This window comes from Symphalangus syndactylus, chromosome 5, assembly GCF_028878055.3.
Source record: "Symphalangus syndactylus isolate Jambi chromosome 5, NHGRI_mSymSyn1-v2.1_pri, whole genome shotgun sequence".
Lineage (NCBI taxonomy): Eukaryota > Metazoa > Chordata > Mammalia > Primates > Hylobatidae > Symphalangus > Symphalangus syndactylus.
The window spans coordinates 82,057,316-82,078,761 of record NC_072427.2 but is presented as its reverse complement, the minus strand read 5'-3'; the positions used below and the strand labels follow the sequence as shown (position 1 = coordinate 82,078,761).

Sequence of the window (21,446 nt, the reverse complement as noted above, 5' to 3'; positions counted from 1 at the left end):
ACACATTTTTTAAACAGGAAAATATGTGCAGTATGGTGAAGCAATAGTTGAGAACTTGGTTCCTATTCAGTGATGTTATGCCTAAAGTAAAGTAAATATGTGGTTGAGTGGGTAGGAGAGAAAAGTTAATAATTGTGTAGGCACCTTAGGGTCTGGTGGAAGGATGATTGATTCCATCCTGCCTTTGTTCTGTATCTGATAAACAAGTTTACAACCAGTATCTGTCAGTAAAATATTTAACAAACTCCAGTTACAAACCCAAGGGGTCAGCTTTAGTTTGTAGGCAGTGGTTTAATTATGCATATGTCCAAACTGCAGCCATCTTGGGCCAGTTTTCTCTTTTCTTCTGACACCATCTATCATCATCTATCTGTCTGTCTACAGTATGCTGTCGGAAGTTTCTTCAAACAGGACAAACATTTTGAGAAGTTTCTCAGGATTTGAAAGGTTACAGTTAAAGCATGCCTATGTGTGGGAGTTTGTAACGCTTATCTCTGACATAGCTGCCTTTGCAATATACACACATTCCTGGGCCGGAAAGAAATTTAGAGGAGGACTGTGTTGATCGGTTTTTTCTTTTATTTGTTTTCACAGGTGCAATAAATGTGTTGCTTAAATTTTAAGTTGTCATTTGTATAGCACTTTACATTTTATAAAGCACTTTCACTAGCATTCTTTCTTTGACTACTATTAGCCAAAAACCCAAAAATTGTTCTAATACTGTAACAGTTAAAAACAATCAACCATGGTCGGGCTTGGTGGCTCAAGCCTGTAATCCCAGCACTTTGGGATGCCAAGGTGGGTGGATCACCTGAGGTCAGCAGTTTGAGACCAGCCTGACCAACATGACAAAACCCCATCTCTACTAAAAATAAAAAAATCTGCTGGGCGTAGTAGTGGCAGGCACCTGTAATCTCAGCTACTCAGGAGGCTGAGGCAGCAGAATTGCTTGAACCCGGGAGGCGGAGTTTGCAGTGAGCCGAGATTGTGCCACTGCACTCCAGCCTCGGGGACAAGAGCAAAAATTCATCTCAAAAAAAAAAAAAAAAAAAAATCAACCATGCTATAATTATAGCTCTGATCAAATAAATTGAATATCCCAAAGTTTAAAAAGATTAAAGGTAATCGCTAAGTCAGCAAAAGCAATTAAAACAATAACTGTAATTATATGGACAATATATATATATACAAAAAAAAAGTTTTAAAACACAACAATCAATTCTAAACATCTGTTTTGGTTGATTTGTAGAGTTTTCTTCTACTTTAAAGCTGTGGGTTTCATATAAATTTAATGATCTTAATGAATCTAACCTTGGTGCTGATGAGTCAAGAAAGGGATGAGATAACCACAGTATATCAAAGATACAAAAGGGACAATTCTAATCTCATCTAATGAAATTGGGAAGCCAAAGATCAAGAATAATGTCTAATTTTACATCTAATTAAACACATAAGTTTACTGAATATAATAATATACATAGGAAAGAAAAGTTTCACAGCGATAGTTTATATTAAAGATGCTATTTAGGAAAAGTTTTCTGATAAATAAGATTAAAGATTATCTCTTATAAATCTCAGCAATACCAAATACTTGTTCATTTTAAGCTCCAACCAGGAAACAGAATGAAAAATACTGAAATGCAGGCCGGGCGCGGTGGCTCACGCTTGTAATCCCAGCACTTTGGGAGGCCGAGGCGGGAGGATCACGAGGTCAGGAGATCGAGACCATGGTGAAACCCCGTCTCTACTAAAAATACAAAAAAATTAGCCGGGCGTGGTGGCGGGTGCCTGTAGTCCCAGCTACTCGGGAGGCTGAGGCAGGAGAATGGCGTGAACCCAGGAGGCGGAGCTTGCAGTGAGCTGAGATTGCGCCACTGCACTCCAGCCTGGGTGACAGAGCAAGACTCTGTCTCAAAAAAAAAAAAAAAAAAAAAAAAGAAAAATACTGAAATGCAAATTTTAGAGCTTTAGTACCCTTTTTAATATGGAATCAGGAGATAGTGAAAAGGTGATGAATTTAATTCAACTATTTTCTTGTCTTTTTAAATCTTATAAGGGTGTTAACTCACATTTAACGATATGGAGAGGGTTCTTATGATGATGAATTTAACATATGTTAAGCTCACCTTAGTTGGCATGTATGCTTTGAAGGACATCATTAGTTACTCCAATATAACTTCCCCAATTCCACTTTCTAGATTCCTTCTTCTGGCTTTTTTATATATTCAGAAGTAAAGCGTTTTTTAATATTCAAAAGTACCTTTCAAAACTCAATAATACCACTGGGTGGACTAGATGGAAGAAAACTGAGAGCAGTAGTCAAACGTGGTAAATAACAGTTAACTTCACAACTGTCCAAGACATCTCGGGAACTGAAATTCTGATATGCACAAATTAGGGGAAAAACCTCCCAAATGAAACTATCCTTAAGTTTCCAATAAACCAAAATCCTAGCTTCTAATTATCATTTTTTTTCTTTCTAAAAAATCAACTGGCCTAAGTCTTTAAAAACAAAAAAAAAAAAAAACAAGATTGTTGAAGTGACTTAAATGTCAATGAATTTTCAGACTGGTTAAACTATGGTTGAAACACCACAGAATGCTGTTTCAACCTTTAAAGCAAGTTGAACAGTAGTAATACAGTATGATCTCACAGGATGTTTTTAAAATGAGACTGTAAGTACACAAACTTCTTTTTAAATTGGTTCTTAAAAATAGTAAATAGTGGTTGCCTCTGAGGAGTACAAGCATAAAAGAAGCTTACTTTCACTTTACTACCTCCTGCTTTTTTTTCTTAACCAAGAGCATCACTCTCCAATAACCTTGGTTATCAAGACACACCTTAAGAGTAATCTAAAAAAGCACAGAGAGCTTAAATAAACTTCCTCAAAGACATACAGATGGAGAGATACAAATTAGAAAGTACACTCCATGGGAGAGACTATGAAATAGACTGGTAAGATCAAAATACACACAGAGCAGAATGGGAAGGAAACTGCACACAGGAGACAAGCAAAAGATTTGTAAAGTGGGAAGGAAGCAGCAGTGAACAAAGACAAAAAGAACTAAGCAACCAAAGACAACTTTGAAGTGAAGGAGATGCATTTCTTTAGAGCCAAACTAGAAATGGCAGGATGATGGGAAAGGAAAAGAAATAACACGAAAAAATACCCGTGATCACAAACTGTGGGGATACTTGAGTTCCTGTAATTGGTAATGCCACCACTGACACCATTTTAGTCAATCATATGCTATCATTAATCACATTTAAGTACAGCATCCAGTAAACACTAACAGTGTAACTGCAGCAACACTTTTCACAAAGGGTCAACGGGACTAAATGCTTTGTATTCTCCCGCTGCAAGGCCATTTGGCTGCAGTATTCCCCAACAATGAGACATGTTTCATCAGCAGTTAAGGAAAGCCGTGGAGCAGTAAGACATTATTTCCTCTTACCTGCTTCTAGATACCAGCCTACATCTCAGCACAATTCCTGAATTTAGCTAACTTTAAGGGACAAATGTAAATCTGCCTGGAAGAAAACTGAGAAAGGGGTAGCAGACCCCACTTGTTTGCCAACAGCCTCTCCAAACATGTGCCCTGTCTCTGAGAAATTATATGGCAAAGCATTTATAACTGTGGCTGTCTATGGAATCCACACTTGGCAGAAGAGCCTAAAACTCATCCTACATAGGAAAGAGGTCAAACTCAGAAATAAACAAGTCTTCAACTGAAATGGCATAGGTTAAAAATAAAATTACAAATTCAAGTCTCTTTAGATAGTGTAAAACACCAGGCCCCTCCAATTTTGGTAGAGTTAAAAAAAAAAAAAAAACTAGGTCTCCCGATTCTAGATTAAGAGGAATTCCAGTGGATGAAAAAAAAGTTGAAAGTGTCAGAAAGAATATTTATTTGCTTTTAATGGATGATTGAGTGAGAAAATATAACCATACTTGAGTCTGCAATGAGTCAATTTGGAGTCTATTTCTGCTTCTGTCTTTACAACTAAATAGGAAGTCACTCCTAATTTTATTTGCCCTTCTGTAACATCAGGAAATTCTGTTTATTTCCTTGAATTTATAAGAGTTGCACATTACAGAAAAATAAATGCTATCTATCCCAAGATATATAAAACAAATTTAATTGAAGGTAAAATTCTGATTACTAAAGATTTTCTTTTAAGCCCAGGTCTGTGGGAAAAGAGGAACTGAGCCTTTTCAGGGAGACTTTAAGGTCATGAAAAGCCCCATATACTCCTCTATGAAGCTGTTCTCCCATTTTCAAACTTGATAAAAATGTTAAGAAAATGGATACATGATAGTATACACACCTGATTTGACCCAAACCTCAGGAAAGTTCCTTAACCTCACTAATCCTGTTTCCTCATCTATAAAATAATGACAGGCCGGGCACGGTGGCTCACGCCTGTAATCCCAGCACTATGGGAGGCTGAGGCAGGTGGATCGCCTGGTCAGGAGTTCGAGACCAGCCTGGCTAACGTGGTGAAACACCGTTTCTACTAAAAATACAAAAAATTAGCCCGGCCTGGTGGCACGTGCCTGTAATCCCAGCTACTCAGGAGGCTGAGGCAGGAGAATTGCCTGAACCCAGAGGCAGAGGTTGCAGTGAGCCAAGATCACGCCATTGAACTCCAGCTTAGGCAACAAGAGCAAAGCTCAGTCTCAAAATAATAGTAATGATGACAAATCCAAATCTCCTGAATAGTATCTGTAAAGCATCAACACAACATCAACACAAAGACTGGCACAAGATATGCACTCAGCTCTGACAATTCTTTCACAGATCTTTCTTCTTTCTCTCTTTTTTTCCTCTTACATTTCAGGTATCATTTTGCTTTCTGTCTTTGGGCAATCCACTCGCAGGAAGTTACTAACCAACCTTATTGGTAATACCTATTATTCATTCCCTGGTCCAATCTCTCCCCTTAGCTCTAGGATGAATGTGGCCAACTGACCACCAATCCATTCCAATCTTTAAATACCCTGAGAATTGATTATATAATCTTCCCTCCAAGTCTGCTCTTCCTCTGTTTACCTATCTTGGTTGTCATCCACAGTCACACAAAAACAACTTGGAAGCCAGCTGAGCTCTTCCTTCACCCTCTGCATGGCCCTCCATCAAATTTATTGTGAGGTCCTTAGAAATTCTGTTTCTTCCTTCACTTCCATCCCCATTGCCTGTTTGTTCCTCATCGTGGTGCATGAACTCCTGTCAGAACCTTGTAACTGACTTCCCTACATCCTTTAAACATGTGATATCTTCCTAAAGTTCAACTACTAATCTTCCCTTCCAAGGTACCAACACTGGCTTCACGATAGTATCTAAACTCCTTGGCAAGGAATTCAAAGGTTTTCAGGATCTGCTCCTGCCTACCAGCTGCTCCCAACCTGGAATTCTGATATTCTAACAGTGTCAGACCAATTTTAATAACTAGCCGCCCTCTACTCAGGCTGTTATTTCTGTCTGAGACGGCTTACCCTCCATCCCCTTGACCTGGGAAATTCTCTTACGAATTACTTATTTTACAAAACCCTTCCATACCTTTATTAGAACACCTACCACATAAGATTTCACTTCTTGTTTACTGTATTATCTCCTCTACTCAATAGTAAACCGCTGTAGAGCAGAAACTAAGTCTTGTATTACAACCAGGTGCTGGCTGTACATAGTACACAGAAACGGGTAGAATTTGCTAACTACTCAAAGAGTGGGGCAGCCAAGATTAATATAAACAGTATATTTAAGGGCATGGAATGGGAAATGGTGTCTACAATAAAGACGTGAAAACTAATGTTTTGAAAGGAGTCATTGTTTGCACTATTGATCATAGAAATATTTTTCATGTTTTTAAAAAGGAGTCATTTTTCTTTAACATTTGGTCTATAGAGTTTTGTAGGAAAAAAAACCTGAGGTTTTAAAAGCTATAGGAAAAAATGTTTCTTGCTTATTTCAAGCAGGAGCAGGGGGAAGGAAATTAGACTAGTGTGGGGAGAAATGAGAAATGAGAGCTACTTCAACTCAGCACAGTTAACATTTACCAAATTAAAATAACATTAAGCCAAACCAAACTTATAATAGGTGGAAAACAACTAAATACAAAGCTAGAAATAAATTCTTTTAGTTCAACTGTAACTTTCATACTTGAATATGTAACAGCAACGTGCCTGTGACATTAGTATTTCTGAGGCAAAGAGAAAACCTTCCTACCTTAAACTCCCTTTTTGGACTAGATGCATTTCCAGATTATTTTCATAATACAGAAAAATCCTAGTTGCAGATTCAATAAAAAAACTGGAGAAACAAAAGACAACAAAATAGTCTCAATTTATAACACCCCAAAATCAAAACTTAACTGTGGGAAATACAGGACAATCTTGTGGACAAGAGAAATCAGGAAGAAAGAAAAATGACATTTTCCAGGTTTCCACAGGACTTTCTGATGTAAAATGGTTGAATCAGAATTGAAAAGACAACCAAGAGTCAAGGGCAGTGTCTTCCCAGAACTGCTTTCATAAGGTAAGGGAGGGGACCAAAGACACTCATTCTTTCCACTAAAAATTTACTTAATGTTTCCCCAGAAACGATAACTGACCCAGGCCTCAGTTTTATCTTCTGTAAAATGTCTGTTTCCCAGTGTTGTGAGGACAACAGCAGCTAATATTTATCAATCGTGTCACTTGCTTAATTACAACTTATTTACAATAGGTATTACTACCATTTTACAGATGAAAAAAACTGGATCACAAAGTGACTATAAGATGATGACAGCTTTGAAACCCAAGCATTAATTACCCAGAAACCTCTGAACAGCAAAACTTCGTGCCTCAATACATGTGTTCCTTTTCTGCTCAACCAATTATATTCCTACCATCTCTTAAGAAAAAACGAAAATGACATACTTTTAAAGCAACCTACTATGTGCCTGGCATGGTAAATTGATTAATTGATCCTCATAAGAGCCCTGTGTAGTTGGTTTAGATTTAAAAGTTTATGCTTTCCCCAGTGAAAAACTTTTATTTTACATGTAAAATGGTTCTTAAATCGCTTCTCTGACATAAATATGTCTGAGTTTGAGCCCTATGAGTCAGGATTTCCCAGGACTTGATAACCACTCTGGGGAAAAAAAAAAAAAATTGACCATTCATGTTCCAGATATACAGAATTAAGAATACTGTGCAAGGACAGACAGACTTGGGGCCTGCTGTCCACCAGTGATCTAGAATATTCTACCAATTGAACTTCGTATCTCCAACCTCCCACAAAAGCAATACAAAGAGAAGGCAGTGGAGACCTTGTCTGTGGGTCTTTCCCACCCTGAATTCACTCACACTGATAATCCAAATCTCTGTTTTACATCATCTAATTAGTAAAAAACCATTAAGCTCTGTATGTAGTATATGAAATCTGCTAGGAAATAGAAATTCTAGCCATAACTTAGCTATGAAATACTAATTAAGAAAAACAACTGAAACAATCTCAGCGTATTTGCAAAGCACCTCATATGCATTTTAAATACAGGACCCAGAGAAATAGCTGCCAAAGGAAAGCCAAAGTTATTAAATCCAAAGTTTTTCATTTTCTTGACATGCTCTATTTACTACAGAAATGTACTAATATTGGTTGCCTTTTGGTATTGTAATTTGGTCAACCAAAACTTGGGAAAAATAGGTTTATTAATAACAAAATAATGAAAAGAAAAAAATGGATTTCAACTAGTATCGATTTTTTGGTGTGTGGGGGCAGGGCATTCAAGGGTATTATTTCCTAGTAATGATCACTTAGATTCTAGGCCTTAAACATGATTCGAATGCAGGAGAAATCAGGAAAGAAGCAACAGATATGGTGGTGGGTACAGGATGTCTAGACTACAGGCAAACCCCAAATACCAAAGAAGCATCCATGTGTCAAACCAGCATAATTTTTGAGCTATGCCTGGGGCCACATACAAAAAAAAAAAAAGGTTAGCCTGAAAAGAAAAATCTAGGAGACGTAACCAGAAGGTCAACCCCAGTTCACGGGATCTGGGAAGAAGCTAGCCGTTACCCTGTGTCATCTTCCTGAGCAGCTTCCTCCCCAGCCAGCTCCCCAGCCTCCTTACAATGTTTCCAAAAGGCCCAACTCCCTAAACGTTTGCTTCTTCAAGGTCATCCTAAGATAAGGCAGTGAATAACCACCAAACACTGAGTCACGCATACCTTTCGGCTAAAAGAGATCCCCCTTCCCAAAATCATTATATAAATACCTTAAATGCCATGAGGGTTTTCTCCGGAACTTCGCCAGAAACAAACTCCCAGACTTTAATTTAGATTGGGCAACTAAATGTGTTCAATTTTGCGACATAAAATATTAAAAGGCTTTTCAAGTCTGGCAAATTCCAGTTCAAAAACAGGTGCTTTCAGCGTACTCTGAATAACAAGGTCAAATTCATTTTTAAATTATCAAAAGAAAAAGAAAAGCTTTTCTTAACCCTCCTTAGGACAACTTAAGGAGGGGGAGAAAGGATTGCTGGGGTAAAACTGTCTCGGATAGGGTCGCTGTTTAACTCAACAGTCATTCCTCACCTTCCGAGTGCCTGAAGTAATGGAAGGTTACAGGAAGAAAACAAAAACAAAGAAACTGACCAGGGTCATAGTTAGCAGAACCAACTGCACCGCCCCCACCACCCCAAGAAACCAACTCCCCCCACAGCAAAACACACCCTGCCCCTCCCCGCTGCCCGCACCCCTAGAAACACACAAAGAAACGCCGCCCGCACAGTTCGCCCACGGTCCTCACCTCCCTTCGGAGGGCAACTGGGAGCCCCGGAACTTCCCCGCGGTGGTTTATCGGGCGTCGTCGGGGCTGGGTCTCCCGGACTTGCGGGGCCACAGCCCGGCTGGGGAGGAGGCGCTCGCCGCCCTCGCCCGTTTCCCCGAAAGCAGTAAAAGGCCTCCCCGCTCCTCCCAGGGCCCTCGGGTCCCCACCTTCCGTAAATCGCGCTTCCCCCTCGGGCACTCCGGTGACCGCCGAGAGAGACGCCGAGCCGGCAAAGAAGAATGCTCCCTGGTGGATCTGTTGGTAAATAAGACATCTCGCGTCGGGAGGAAAGTTCCCGCGGGGGCCGCTCGCCGGGGCGAGGGCGAGGGCGGCGGGAGGTGAACCGCGTCGCTCGCCGCCGCCTCCCTCACCTGCGCCGGAACAACGGGCTCCGCGCCCGCCCGGCCCGGCGCCTCCCGCAGGCCGCGCCTCCCGCACGCCGCGCTGCCGGGGCTTGTTCCTCCTCATGGCTTTGCCCTGACGTAATTCAAACATGGCAACAGTTCGACTTCAAAGGCGAACCCACAGACCTCCCAGACACAGGCTCCCGGGCCACGAGAAACCGGCCGAGGAGTCCAGGCCAAGCTCTCTCCGGACCCCTCGGCCGTCGTAACCCCCGACGCCAGGGCTGAAGCGCCGGGCACTGCCGCCTCCCTCGCCCGCCCGCACGCCCGGAGCGGGGAAGCACGCCGCCTCCCTACGCACCAGCATGGCACCTCGCACAAGTAGCGCCGCCAAAGTTTCCCCACGAGGGGGCTGAGGGACAAAAGCCCCTCCCGAAACTCGCCCGAACTTCGAGGGCCTCCGACCCGCACGGCCCTACGCCCAGGCGGCGGCCCCGAGCGCCGGGAGCCCGCACGGGCACATGCAGCCCTTTGTTTTCTGTCCAGCCGGGCGCTGCCTACGTGCAGCATCAGGGATGTCGGAGCGTTTTGCAGGGGCCGGACACTGGACGGTCACCCTGGGTAGGGGTCCGGACCCCGCGCCCCGAAGAGTCCGGAGCCCGGCCCCCCGGCTCTCCCCTCGGGAGCAGGCCCGTTTAATCAAAGTTTTGCAGTGTCCTTGATGAGAAACGCCCGGAGTACCCGCCCCGCACGGGCGGAGAGTTGGCGACTTTCACTCTGCTTTTTAAACTGGCAAGACGCCATCATCAGCAAACCACATTGTCCTGCCGGCCAGACCTGCCCGACGGCGGCCGCATCCCACGGCTCACGCGGGGCTGGACATTCGGACAAGGACCAGGGTCGCAGCCCGAAGCACGTGGTCTGTCACGTAGAGCACAAAAAGCAGTGCCCTGCGGAGTTGACTGACTCCCGCGGCGTACACAACGCCGCCGCCTCCGTCTCCAGCCAAGTTGGCTTCCCTGGCCATCTTACGGCGCGGACGGCCGCCCACAAACGGGAAGCCCTGGCCGTGTCGCCCGTACCTACGCTACAGGTGAACGCACCCGGAGCAAAACTTCGGGCTCCGAAGGCACCCCGGACACCAGACGCCCTTGGGCGCGGTCCGAAGAGGGCAGGCGAGTGGAAGACGGGCTGTTTTTAAGCGACCGCGTGTTGCTCTCATTGTCGCATCCGCATCCCTCCGGAGTTGAGCAAACAACGCCACGCCGCGTGCGCTCCGGCAGAGCCCAGCACTGACCCCCAAAGGCCGATTTAAAGACCCTCGGCCGCCAGCTCGGAAGCGGATAGCAACTTAGTTTCCGAGCGAATGGCGTTTATTGTCCACCCTAGTCCGGGGGCTGCAGTCCACTAAACCACGAGGTTTCACAACGGCGCCCGAACCCTGCCCGCGCCTCGCGCCCACGCGGACGCACCGACCCCGGCCGCTGCGCGGTGGCCAGCGAGTCGCTTTCCTCTCGGGCCTTTCGGCCGCCGGGCTCCTTTCCGCGAGAGAACACTGCGGCGGAGAAAAGTCATTGTCACCTTCAACGTGGATCCCTCAACTCCGGCGACTCCTCAATTATGCCCAGGCTCCACTCACTTTCCCCGCCCCGGAGACTTTCGGTTTGCCTCAAATACCCTCCCCAATTAATAAATACACACTAAACACGCGCGTACCAAAGAACCTGGGGTCTGAAGATCACGAAAACAGCGCTCCCAACAATACCACCTCCAAGACAAAACTTCCTGTGTGTATGTGGAAGGACGGGGGGAGGTGGGTGGAGGTGAAATGAGAGAGAGAAAAAAAAAAAACACTCTGAAATCAAAGCCTCGTGAGACAGTTTTGCACTAGAGGCACGGTGAGAGTCACTCACCTTCCAAAAGCAGCCGTTCCACGCGCAATAACGCCCCCGAGGTGCGGAGTGCACGCCAGGCCAGTCCCCCTCAAGCGCTCCCTCCTCCTCAACTGCCTTGTCTAGAAAGATTGTCTCCTGCAGTTCTGCAGTTGCTACCGCTGGCCGGGAAGGTGTAGATTCCGCTTTCCCTCTGCGCACGCGCGGCTCCCGGCACAAAATTCTCTTGAATCGAACTTATTTGCATACGGGTGCGCGCACGTCGCGGGCCGGGAGGGGGAGAAGTCCCGGCGACCGCGCGCGCTCCCGAGGCCTCTATTGTCCTTTTAAGGGGAGAAGCTCCGCGGCGCGGGAAACGCGGCGGCCAGAGGGAAACGGGGGCGGGGACTGCTTACTACGGCGGACGTCACATAAACAAACGCCCCCCATGGCTGCAGGCCGCGGCGGAGAGGGAGTGGCGAGGTGGGAAAGGGAAAGGTTAGCAACCGAGGGGAAGGCTGCGCTGCTTGGCGTGTTTTCCGCCCCCGAAGTTGTTAGGGGCACCATTGAGCGCTGAAAAATTGTTCTGAAAGCTGCTTTTGCAAAATTCTCACACCTGTCCCCACTTTCGGTGACAGAGGAGTTGGTCTTATGAGCACCCAGACTGAATTTATACTAATCCTACGTTTCCTAAATTTTGTTTGAAGTTAGGTTTTTGAAGCTTGTAAAAAAAAAAAAATCCTCTGGGGCCAGCAAAGGTTTAGTTTTTGTGCAGTTGTAATGAGTCGTTTAATAAAGTCCCATTTTAACACCCTATCCTTTCGCTAACTCCCGCTTGCCCTTCTCAAATAGTAACCCAACCCATAACAATCCAGTTTTTTTCTCCACTTCGTCCTTAAGATTTCAAGTCTCTCCGAATTGAATAATTGTTAATTTCCGTGGGAACAGTGCCGCTTTCTTTAAAAGACTAGGCAATGGAAAGCCAATAACCTAGGGACAGGCATACCTCCTCTAGCAGCTTGTAAAGGGTGTTCCACTCACCCAGAAATAATTCCACTAACTGGTGGTCTTGGGAATGGAAAAAATAACGAGTGACGTACAGACTTTTCAATGCAGAATATGTAATAATTCAACAATCTAAGCGCTTTCTGGACTCCGGAAGAAAAAAACTGAAGTAACTATTCTCAGATTGACAAGAAGAAAATGAAAACCGAATGACTGATTCGCCTTTGTCCCAAGGACACACTTAACACCAACAGGCAGAAACCTGGGGTTAATGATAGAGGGTGGGGAAGAAAGGAAGGATGTTTTTCCCAGAAACTTGATATTGATCCCAAGCTACAAAAGTGTGAAAATCAACCATAAAACTTAATCATCTGCTGACAAGTTTCGCTGCTTTCACTGCAGTGTCAACAATACAGATTTAAATAGTTACTTCTGAAATGTTAATTTAATTGAACAGGCAATTCCTAGTACATACAGTATAAACCCACTTCTGAACTCCTCAACTAATACTTGTTTTTTCTTTAGGTTCTGTAACATACTATTCCTGTAACTGTATATGAAAACTATATTATAAATACCTGAAAAGATAGCCTGGCGTAGTGGCACGCACCTGTAATCCCAACTATTCGGGAGGCTGAGGCAGGAGAATCGCTTGAACCTGGGAGGTGGAGGTTGCAGTGAGCAGAGATTGCGCCACTGCACCCTAGCCTGAGCGACAGAGCGAGACTCTGTCTCAAAAATAAATAAATAAATAAATAAATAAATAAATAAATAAATAAATAAACAAACAAAGAAAAAGGACACCTCTCATTAAAATATGAGCTCCTTAAAGACAGGGATTTTATGTCTTTCTTACCCATTTTTGTATTCCAGTGCCTGAAACAGTGCACAGCTGATAATATATACTGACATCTTGCATGCATTAGTTGGCTAGAAAAAATTTTTTTTAATATAATAAACGGCCGGGTGCAGCGCCTCACACCTATAATCCTAGCACTTTGGGAGGCCAAGGCAGGCAGATCACATGAGGTCAGGAGTTCGAGACCAGCCTGGCCAACATGGTGAAACCCTGCCTCTGCTAAAAATATAAAAATTAGCCGGGCATGGTGGCTCACACCTGTAATCTCAGCACTTTGGGAAGCCAAGGCAAGTGGATCACCTGAGGTCAGGAGTTCAAGACCAGCCTGGCCAACATAGTGAAACCCTGTCTCTACTAAAAATACAAAAATTAGCAGTGCATGGTGGCACTCACCTGTAATCTCTGCTACTCGAAAGGCTGAGCTGTGGTGGCACATGCCTGTAATCCTAGCTACTCAGGAGGCTGAGGCAGGAGAATCGCCTGAACCCGAGAGGTGGAGGTTGCAGTGAGCCGAGATCATGCCACTGCACTCCAGCCTGGACAATAGAGCAAGACTCCGTCTCTCTCTCTCTCTCTCTCTCTATATATATATATATATACATATATATAAAATAAATATGTAAATTAGCCGGACATTTTCACGCAGACCTGTAATTCCAGCTACTTGGGAGGCTAAGGCCCAAGAATCACTTCAATCTGGGAGGCTGAGGTTGCAGTGAGCCGAAATCCACACTACTGCACTCCAGCCTGGGTGACGGAGTGAAACTCTTGTCTCAAAAAATAATAATGGCCAGGCCAAGTGCCTCACGCCTGTAATCCCAGCACTTTGGGAGGCCGATGTGGGTGAATTACCTGAGGTAGGGAGTTCGAGACCAGTCTGACCAACATGGAGAAACCCCATCTCTACCAAAAATGCAAAATTAGCCGGGCGTGGTGGCACATGCCTGTAATCCTAGCTACTCGGGAGGCTGAGGCAGGAGAATCCCTTGAACCCAGGAGACGGAGGTTGTGGTGAGCTGAGATCAAGCCATTGGACTCCAGCCTGGGCAACAAGAGCTAAACTCCGTCTCAAAATAATAATAATAATAATAATAAATATATAAATATAATTTTAAAAAATTAATGGACATTTTCAAGGTTCTTATAGGTTTATCGCTAATCAAAACTTTAGTTTACAATTTTTGCGTTTGACCTAAAATGAGCTTGGAAGTTATAGTGGTCACATTGGTTGATATGATGTCATCCCTGTCCTTATGACAGTAAAAATGAATAAGCTTAATAGCTGTTTCTGTGTTCCACTGGTGGCAAATTGGACCCTAATCATAAATTTCTGCCCTCTTTCTAAAGAGAATTTTAACAGTTGTCCTGGGTTGTCTCAAATATTTATTTGGCTTATGACAGATCTTCCAAAAATAATTTCAAATTATTGTATGCCTCTGAAGGTATGAAAACTGCAAATACCGGCCGGGCGCGGTGGCTTATGCCTATAATCCCAGCACTTTGGGAGGACGAGGTGGGTGGATCACAAGGTCAGGAGTTCAAGACCAGTCTAGCCAGCATGGTGAAACCCCGTCTCTACTAAAAATACAAAAAGTTAGCCAGGCATGGTGGTGCACGCCTGTAGTCCTAGCTACTTGGGAGGCTGAGGCAGGAGAATCGCTTGAACCTGGGAGGCAGAGGTTGCAGTGAGCTGAAATCACACCACTGCACTCCAACCTGGGTGACAGAGCGAGACTCCATCTCAAAAAAAAAGAAAAGGAAAGAAAGAAAATTGCAAATACCATAACAATATTTTTTAAACTCCAATTATGGTTTACAGGAGTATATATATACATATATATAAGTATGTACACACACACACTCACATATACCTTGAATGCTTTTTCTCTTGAAAGTTTATGTAAAGAATATTTATTGTAATACAGGGATGGAATAATAAACTCAAATGTGCAAGCAATGCAGGAATTACAGTACTTAGGATATACTGTTCAGGTTAAAAAGTACCTAGAAGTTGCAAAGCTACTGAGTTAATGTAGCTAGACTTCCTCTGCTCTCAAAGTATAGGTCAAGAAGTAATCTGGATAAGTTTTTTAGGAAGGGTAGCTACAAAATTCTTTTTTTTAATTTTTTTATTACTTTTTAATTTTTCTTTGATAATCCTATTGCAATAAACAAAATTCTTAAAGAAAAATCTGAATTCCGTAGTCTTTTTTTTTTAAAGCAACCACCTGCTATTTTTGAACAACCAAGTGCATTCCAAAGGTTCTTTTGTCCATTTTGTTGCTTGAACATGTCATTATGGATGGCCCTACCCAGGCCCAATAGCTCATGTATGGGCTACTTTTAAATACTACTACCTAAATTGCCCAAGTGAATTTTTCAACTTGAAAAAGGAAAGAAAGAAATGCAAGAAGTAATTTATAATATATCAATTTGTATTACAAGAGATTGAATTACATCATGCTAGGAAAATATCTGCGGGTTTTTTTTGTTTTGTTTTGTTTTTGTTTGTTTGTTTTTTTGAGGTGGAGTTTTGCTCTTGTTGCCCAGGCTAGAGTGCAATGGCGCGATCTCGGCTCAGGACAACCTCCACCTCCCGGGTTCAAGCGATTCTCCTGCCTCAGCCTTCCGAGTAGCTGGGATTATAGGCACGAGCCTCCATGCCTGGCTAATTTTGTATTTTTAGTAGAGATGGGGTTTCTCCATGTTGGTCAGGCTGGTCTCGAACTCCCGACCTCGGGTAATTCACCCACCTCGGCCTCCCAAAGTGCTAGGATTACAGGCCTGAGCCACCACACCCTGCCCTGAGTATTTTTTAATGACTACAATGCTATGTTGAACTCATAAGTAGTTTTCAAACATTTTGAAGTTGAAAGCTAACTACTTTGCTTATAATGTATGTCTCACTGTAGAATTATCCCTAATGCTTGAATTTGCATTCCTTTAGCAAACATTTAATGATCATCACTATGTGCCAGATAGTGAAATCATTTCAGAGCTCGAGGGGCTCAAGCCTCTCTAATTCATTTCTATATAATTCTATTTTATTTGCTCCTTTTTCTTCTGTAGAATGTGTTGCCTTCTTTTGAGATTTATTGTCAGCAACTTTAGAATTTAATATACTTGGAATGGAGGATAAATTAAATATAAAGGATTGTAGAAGAGGACAAATCTTGCCTGATTATGAAGGACATTGCTATCAATTTAGTCATGTTTGTAATAACAAACTAATGATTGTTTTTAAAATAAAGGCAGATACCCTCATCAGAGGCTGGTACCAGCCACATGAAAACATGTTTGCCAAGCCCAGGAAAGAGCTGATTATTATTATTAAGCATAGGGTTTGGTTCCTCTTTTTCTCACAACAAAACAAGTACAGTGTTTTATTAATTTGTTTAAATCTCTTTGAAGTTCAAATAGCAAGCGGTCAGAGCAAGGCAGATAAGTTTACACTCAAAGGTATAGCCTGGATTATGCCATCTAAGTTACCCCAATCCTCCAACAAGTGTCGACAGCTGCCAGAAAAAGTTATTTATTACTTAATCAAAATTAACTTTTCAAATTTCTGGACATAAAAGCTTAAAGAATTATCAAAAACTTATTCTTAGAGTATCCTGAACTTATAGAGATCTTAAGTTTTATAATAGTATCTTATGACATTTGAACAGCATGATTTTATCTTGTTTATTTATTTATTTATTTTTGAGACAGAGTTTTGCTCTTGCTGCCCAGGCTAGAGTGCAATGGCATGATCTTGGCTCACTGCAACCTCTGCCTTCCGGGTTCAAGCGATTCTCCTGCCTCAGCCTCCCGAGTAGCTGGGACTACAGGCGCGCGCCACTAAATTTGCGCCCGGCTGGTTTTTGTATTTTTAATAGAGACAGCGTTTCACCATGTTGGCCAGGCTGGTCTCCTGACCTCTGGTGATTCGCCCGCCTCGGCCTCCCAAAGTGCTGGGATTACAGACATGAGGCACTGCACCCGGCCAGCATGCTTTTAAAAAATAAAATTACCAGTAACAAAAATAGTTTTTCATTAAGAAGAACATTGAAAAACTAGAATGAGTTCACAGGAGGGTAAATCAGGACAGCGAAGAAGGATGGAAACCATAGCATAAAAGCAATAATAGAAGGAAGGCTGTGTTTCGATTGAGTAAGAGGGCAATCAATCTTTGACTATCTGAAGGATTGTCCTTAGTAGAGGGATGGACTTGTTGTTTTGTCCTTTGGAACAAAATTAGTCTTGAAAATCAAAAGAATGATGCTAAACATGATAAAATTTCCCAAACATACAAATAGTCCCAGGATGGTTCAGGATACTTACAAAGGCAACACCTCATCACTAAACAAACAGATAAAATCAAGATAATCCTTTTAAAAATTCCTCAATGAATTGCATTACTTACAATATGAAGCTAGCTAACCTCTCTAAACTCCTGTTTAATTTTATGAATCTTTGATTGCACGGAATAAACTAGTGGTACCATCAATAATGTCTCAAGGTCATGAGGTGTTTACATCACTGTGGCCATAGAATAAAGTGTGAGAAATAAAAGAAAAAAAATGTAAGTACCAGGGACTTAACCATGTATGGCAAGGGGATCAAATCTAATCTGGAGGTAAGAGAAGGCTTCTTTGAGGAAGTGACATTGAGATATTAGTAGGATTCAATGGAGAAGTGGGAAAGAAGGAAAGAGTGTTGAACCAGTGGCAACTTCAGGAACAACGGGTGTTAGAAAAAGACATGACTAAGAGAAAAAAATGTGTCTTTGACTAAATAAAAGTCAGAATAAAAGATTGCAAATGAGTCCTGTTTGAGGGAAAAGATGATGTTAGGTGTTGGAGACAGAGATTTAAGCCCTGTGAATTTGGAAGTTACGTCGGAGTTGGACGTAATTGCATGCTGAAAGCATACCTCAGAGATGAACCCCTATAATTAGGTTACAAATGGTTTAATCAATGTATGTTTCTTCTACCAAAATTTAGTTTTCTAAATGTCAATAAGAAGTTGATCCCCACCACTATCCCCAGGCCAAGTGCAATGTCTCAGGCCTGTAATCTCAATACTTTGGCAGGCCAAGGAAGGAGGATCGCTTGAGCCCAGGGGTTTGAGGTTGAAGTGAGCTATGATAGCACCACCACACTTCAGCCTGGGTGACAGAGCAAGACTGTTTCAAAAAAAAAAGAAGAAGAAGGAGAAGGAGAAGAAGGAGGAAGAGGAAGAAGAAGAGGAGGAAGAGGAAGAGGAAGAAAGAAGGAGAGGGAGAGGGAGAGGAAGAAAGAAGAAAGAAGAAGAAGAAAAAAGAAAAAAAGAAGTTGATTCCCCAGACATAGAGTTCACTTCCTGGAAAATCCACTGTTCTAACTATTCAAGGTATTACTAAAGGCAAGGATGCTACATCATCAACAGATGATGAACAAGTGAACGAGTGGACACACAATAATCAAAGAAACATGCTGCATTGCCATTTCTAAAAGCTTTGATGATAAAATATTGAGGAATCTGGAAGAATTTATTTATTGATTTAAGTTTTTTTAGTGACAACATCTCACCCTGTCGCCCAGGCTGGACTGCAGTGGCACAATCATAGCTCACTGCAGCCTCCAATTCCTGGGCTCAAGTGGTCCTTCTGACTTAGCCTCCAGAGTAGCTGGGACTAAAGGCATGCACCACCACACCCAGCTAATTATTATTATATTTTTTTGTAGAGATGGGATCTTGCTAGGTTGCCCAGGCTGGTTTCCAACCCCTGGCCTCAAGCAACCCTCCCACCTCAGCCTCCCAAAGTCTTAGGATTACAAGTGTGAGCCACCATGCCAGGCCAGGAGAACTTAATATATTGCTGACAGTTAATTTAAAAACTTTCAGCCAGGCATGGTGGCTCACACCTGTAATCCCAGCACTTTGGGAGGCCAAGGCGGGCAGATCACTAGAGTTCAGGTGTTCGAGACCAGCCTGGGCAACATGACAAAATGCCATTTCTACAAAAAATCCAAAAATTATCTGGGTGTGGTGGCACATGCCTGTAGTCCCAGCTGCTCGGGAGGCTGAGGTGAGAGGATGGTTTGAGCCCACGACTGCAAGGCCAGCTTGGGCAACATGGTGGGACCCTGTCTCAAAAATTAAATATTTATATCAAATAATGTTTTTAGCATGGAGTGAGGGAACTCAAAGGACTTAAAAGATTAATAAATTTAACTACATAAAAATATAAAATTTGTAAAATAGGAGAAAATGCCGTATAAAGACCAAAAAGTCAAACAATAAAAAAAAAAACACACACACACACTGCAAGGTAAAGGGATAATTTGTTTGTTTTTGTTGTTGTTTGAGACAGAGTCTTGCTCTGCGCCCAGGCTGGAGTACAGTGGTGTGATGTCGGCTCACTGCAGCCTCTGCCTCCCAGCCTCAAGTAACCCTCCCACCTTAGCCTCTGGAGTAGCTGGGACTACAGGTGTGTACCACCATGCCAGGCTAATTTTTGTATATTTTGTAGAAACAGGTTTTCCCATGCTGACTAGGCTGGTCCTGAAATCCTGGGCTCAAGCAATCCTCCTGCCTCGGCCTCCCAAATGCTGGGATTACAGTCATGAGCCACCACACCAGACCCAATAATTTCTTAATATCAGTAAAGTATAAGTGATAAAGTATCAGTGAAATTAGTGTACCCAAAAGAATATAAATGGAAATAAACATGTAAGAAGATGCTGGACTTTATTCATAATAGTTTTGGCCAGGCACAGTGGCTCACGCCTGTAATCCCAGCACTTTGGGAGGCAGGCTGAAGCAGGTGGATCACGAGGTTAAGAGATCGAGACCATCCTGGCCAACATGGTGAAACCTCGTCTCTACTAAAAATACAAAAATTAGCTGGGCGTGGTGGCACGTGCCTGTAGTCCCAGCTACTCAGGAGGCTGAGGCAGGAGAATTGCTTGAACCCAGAATGCAGAGGTTGCAGTGAGCCGAGACTGCACCACTGCACTCCAGCCTGGAGAATAAGTCTGCTTTATATATGCTGACATAGAAAGATCGTCACAATATAGTAAGTGGATAAAAAGCAATTTGCAGGCTGGGCGAGGTGGCTCACGCCTGTAATCCTAGCACTTTGGGAGGCCGAGGTGGGCAGATCACCTGAGGTCAGGAGTTCAAGACCAGGCTGACCAACATGGAGAAACCCCGTCTCTACTAAAAATACAAAATTAGCCAGCCTTGTGGTGCATGCCTGTAATCCCAGCTACTCGGGAGGCTGAGGCAGGAGAATCGCTTGAACCTGGGAGGCTGAGGTTGCAGTGAGCCAAGATCGCGCCATTGCACTCCAGCCTGGGCAACAAAAGCAAAACTCTGTCTCAAAAAAAAAAAAAAAAAAAGCAATTTGCAGGCTGGGCATGGTAGCTTGTGCCTGTAATCCCAGCACTTTGGAAGGCCAAGGTGAGTGGATTGTTCGAGCCCAGGAGTTCGAGACCAGCCTGGGCAACATGGTGAAACCCCATTTCTACAAAAAAATTTTTAAAAAAATTAGCTGGGAGTGGTGGCGCAGGCCCATAGTCCCAGCTACTTGGGAGTCTGTAGTGGGAGGATCTCTTGAGTGTGGGAAGCAGAGGTTGCAGTGAGCCATGACTGCACCACTGCCCTCCAGCCTCGGGGACAGAATGAGACCCTGTCTCAAAAAAAGCAAAACAAAACAAAAAAGCAATTTGCAGAACAGTAGGTAAAGTGTGATTTCATTTGAGGGGCAAAAAAGGAATATATGTAATATAATATATACATACAGGTAATATATGTACACATGCATATATTTCATGTGTTTGCACATAAACAGTGATTGCAGAGAGGAGACATATCAGTGTTAATCACAGTTGCTTCTGAGGATAAAAGAAAGAAAGAAAGTGGGAAGGAGTTACTTTTATTTCATATAATTTTACCCACTTCGGGTTTTGTTTGTTTGTTTTGAGACGGAGTTTCCCTCTTGTCTAGCAGGCTGGAGTGCAATGGCACAATCTCGGCTCACTGCAACCTCCGCCTCCCGGGTTCAAGCGGTTCTCCTGCCTCAGCCTCCCAAGTAACTAGGATTACAGGAGCCCGCCATCACACCCGGCTAGCTTTTGTATTTTTAGTAGAGACAGGGTTTCCATGTTGGCCAGGCTGGTTTCAAACTCCTGACTTCAGGTGATCCGCCCACCTCGGCCTCCCAGATTGCTGAGATTGCAGGCATGAACCACCACCCCCGGCCCCCTCTTCGGGATTTTATGAGCTTTGGTCATTTTGGTAATATAATTTTTTTTTTCTTTTCTGAGACAGAGTTTCACTCCTGTTGCCTAGGCTAGAGTGCAGTGGCGCGAGCTCGGCTCACTGTAACCTCCACCTCCCGGGTTCAAGTGATTCACCTGCCTCAGCCTCCTGAGTAGCTAGAATTACAGGCACCTGCCACCACACCCAGATGATTTTTGTATTTTTAGTAGAGATGGGGTTTTGCCATGTTGGCCAGGCTGGTCTCAAACTCCTGACCTCAGGTGATCCATCCGCCTCGGCCTCCCAAGTGCTGGGATTACAG

The 21,446-nt window shown here is 43.3% G+C and overlaps 2 protein-coding genes across 6 annotated transcripts in view; one reads left to right on the top strand and one right to left on the bottom strand.

The window, feature by feature from the left end:
• SINHCAF (SIN3-HDAC complex associated factor) overlaps window positions 1–11,322 on the bottom strand; it is a 46,074-nt gene extending 34,752 nt beyond the window's left edge. Inside the window, exons 1-2 of one of the 5 annotated variants that reach the window (XM_055280092.2) lie at window positions 11,074–11,322; window positions 8,984–9,071 (exon numbers count right to left, since the gene is read on the bottom strand). Coding sequence is in view for 2 of the 5 variants with exons in the window: in XM_063639214.1 (XP_063495284.1) it covers window positions 8,796–9,071; window positions 9,347–9,527 (457 nt within the window). In the remaining 3 variants the exon portion in view is untranslated. Of the gene's footprint in view, window positions 1–8,795; window positions 9,072–9,346; window positions 10,075–10,876; window positions 10,953–11,073 lie in introns of those variants that run through there. The other 4 variants (XM_063639219.1, XM_063639216.1, XM_063639214.1 and 1 more) reach the window with 4 other exon arrangements.
• Window positions 9,882–11,847, top strand: LOC129483132 (uncharacterized). The gene has a single exon (XM_055280093.2). It carries the CDS (start codon window positions 9,882–9,884, stop codon window positions 10,359–10,361), a length of 480 nt encoding a protein of 159 aa, XP_055136068.1. The 3' UTR covers window positions 10,362–11,847.
• Window positions 11,848–21,446: the final 9,599 nt, after the last annotated feature.

Bases quoted from the DNA above. Each gene is read 5' to 3' on its own strand.
- LOC129483132 (XM_055280093.2), top strand. From the start codon at position 9,882: ATGAGAAACGCCCGGAGTACCCGCCCCGCACGGGCGGAGAGTTGGCGA.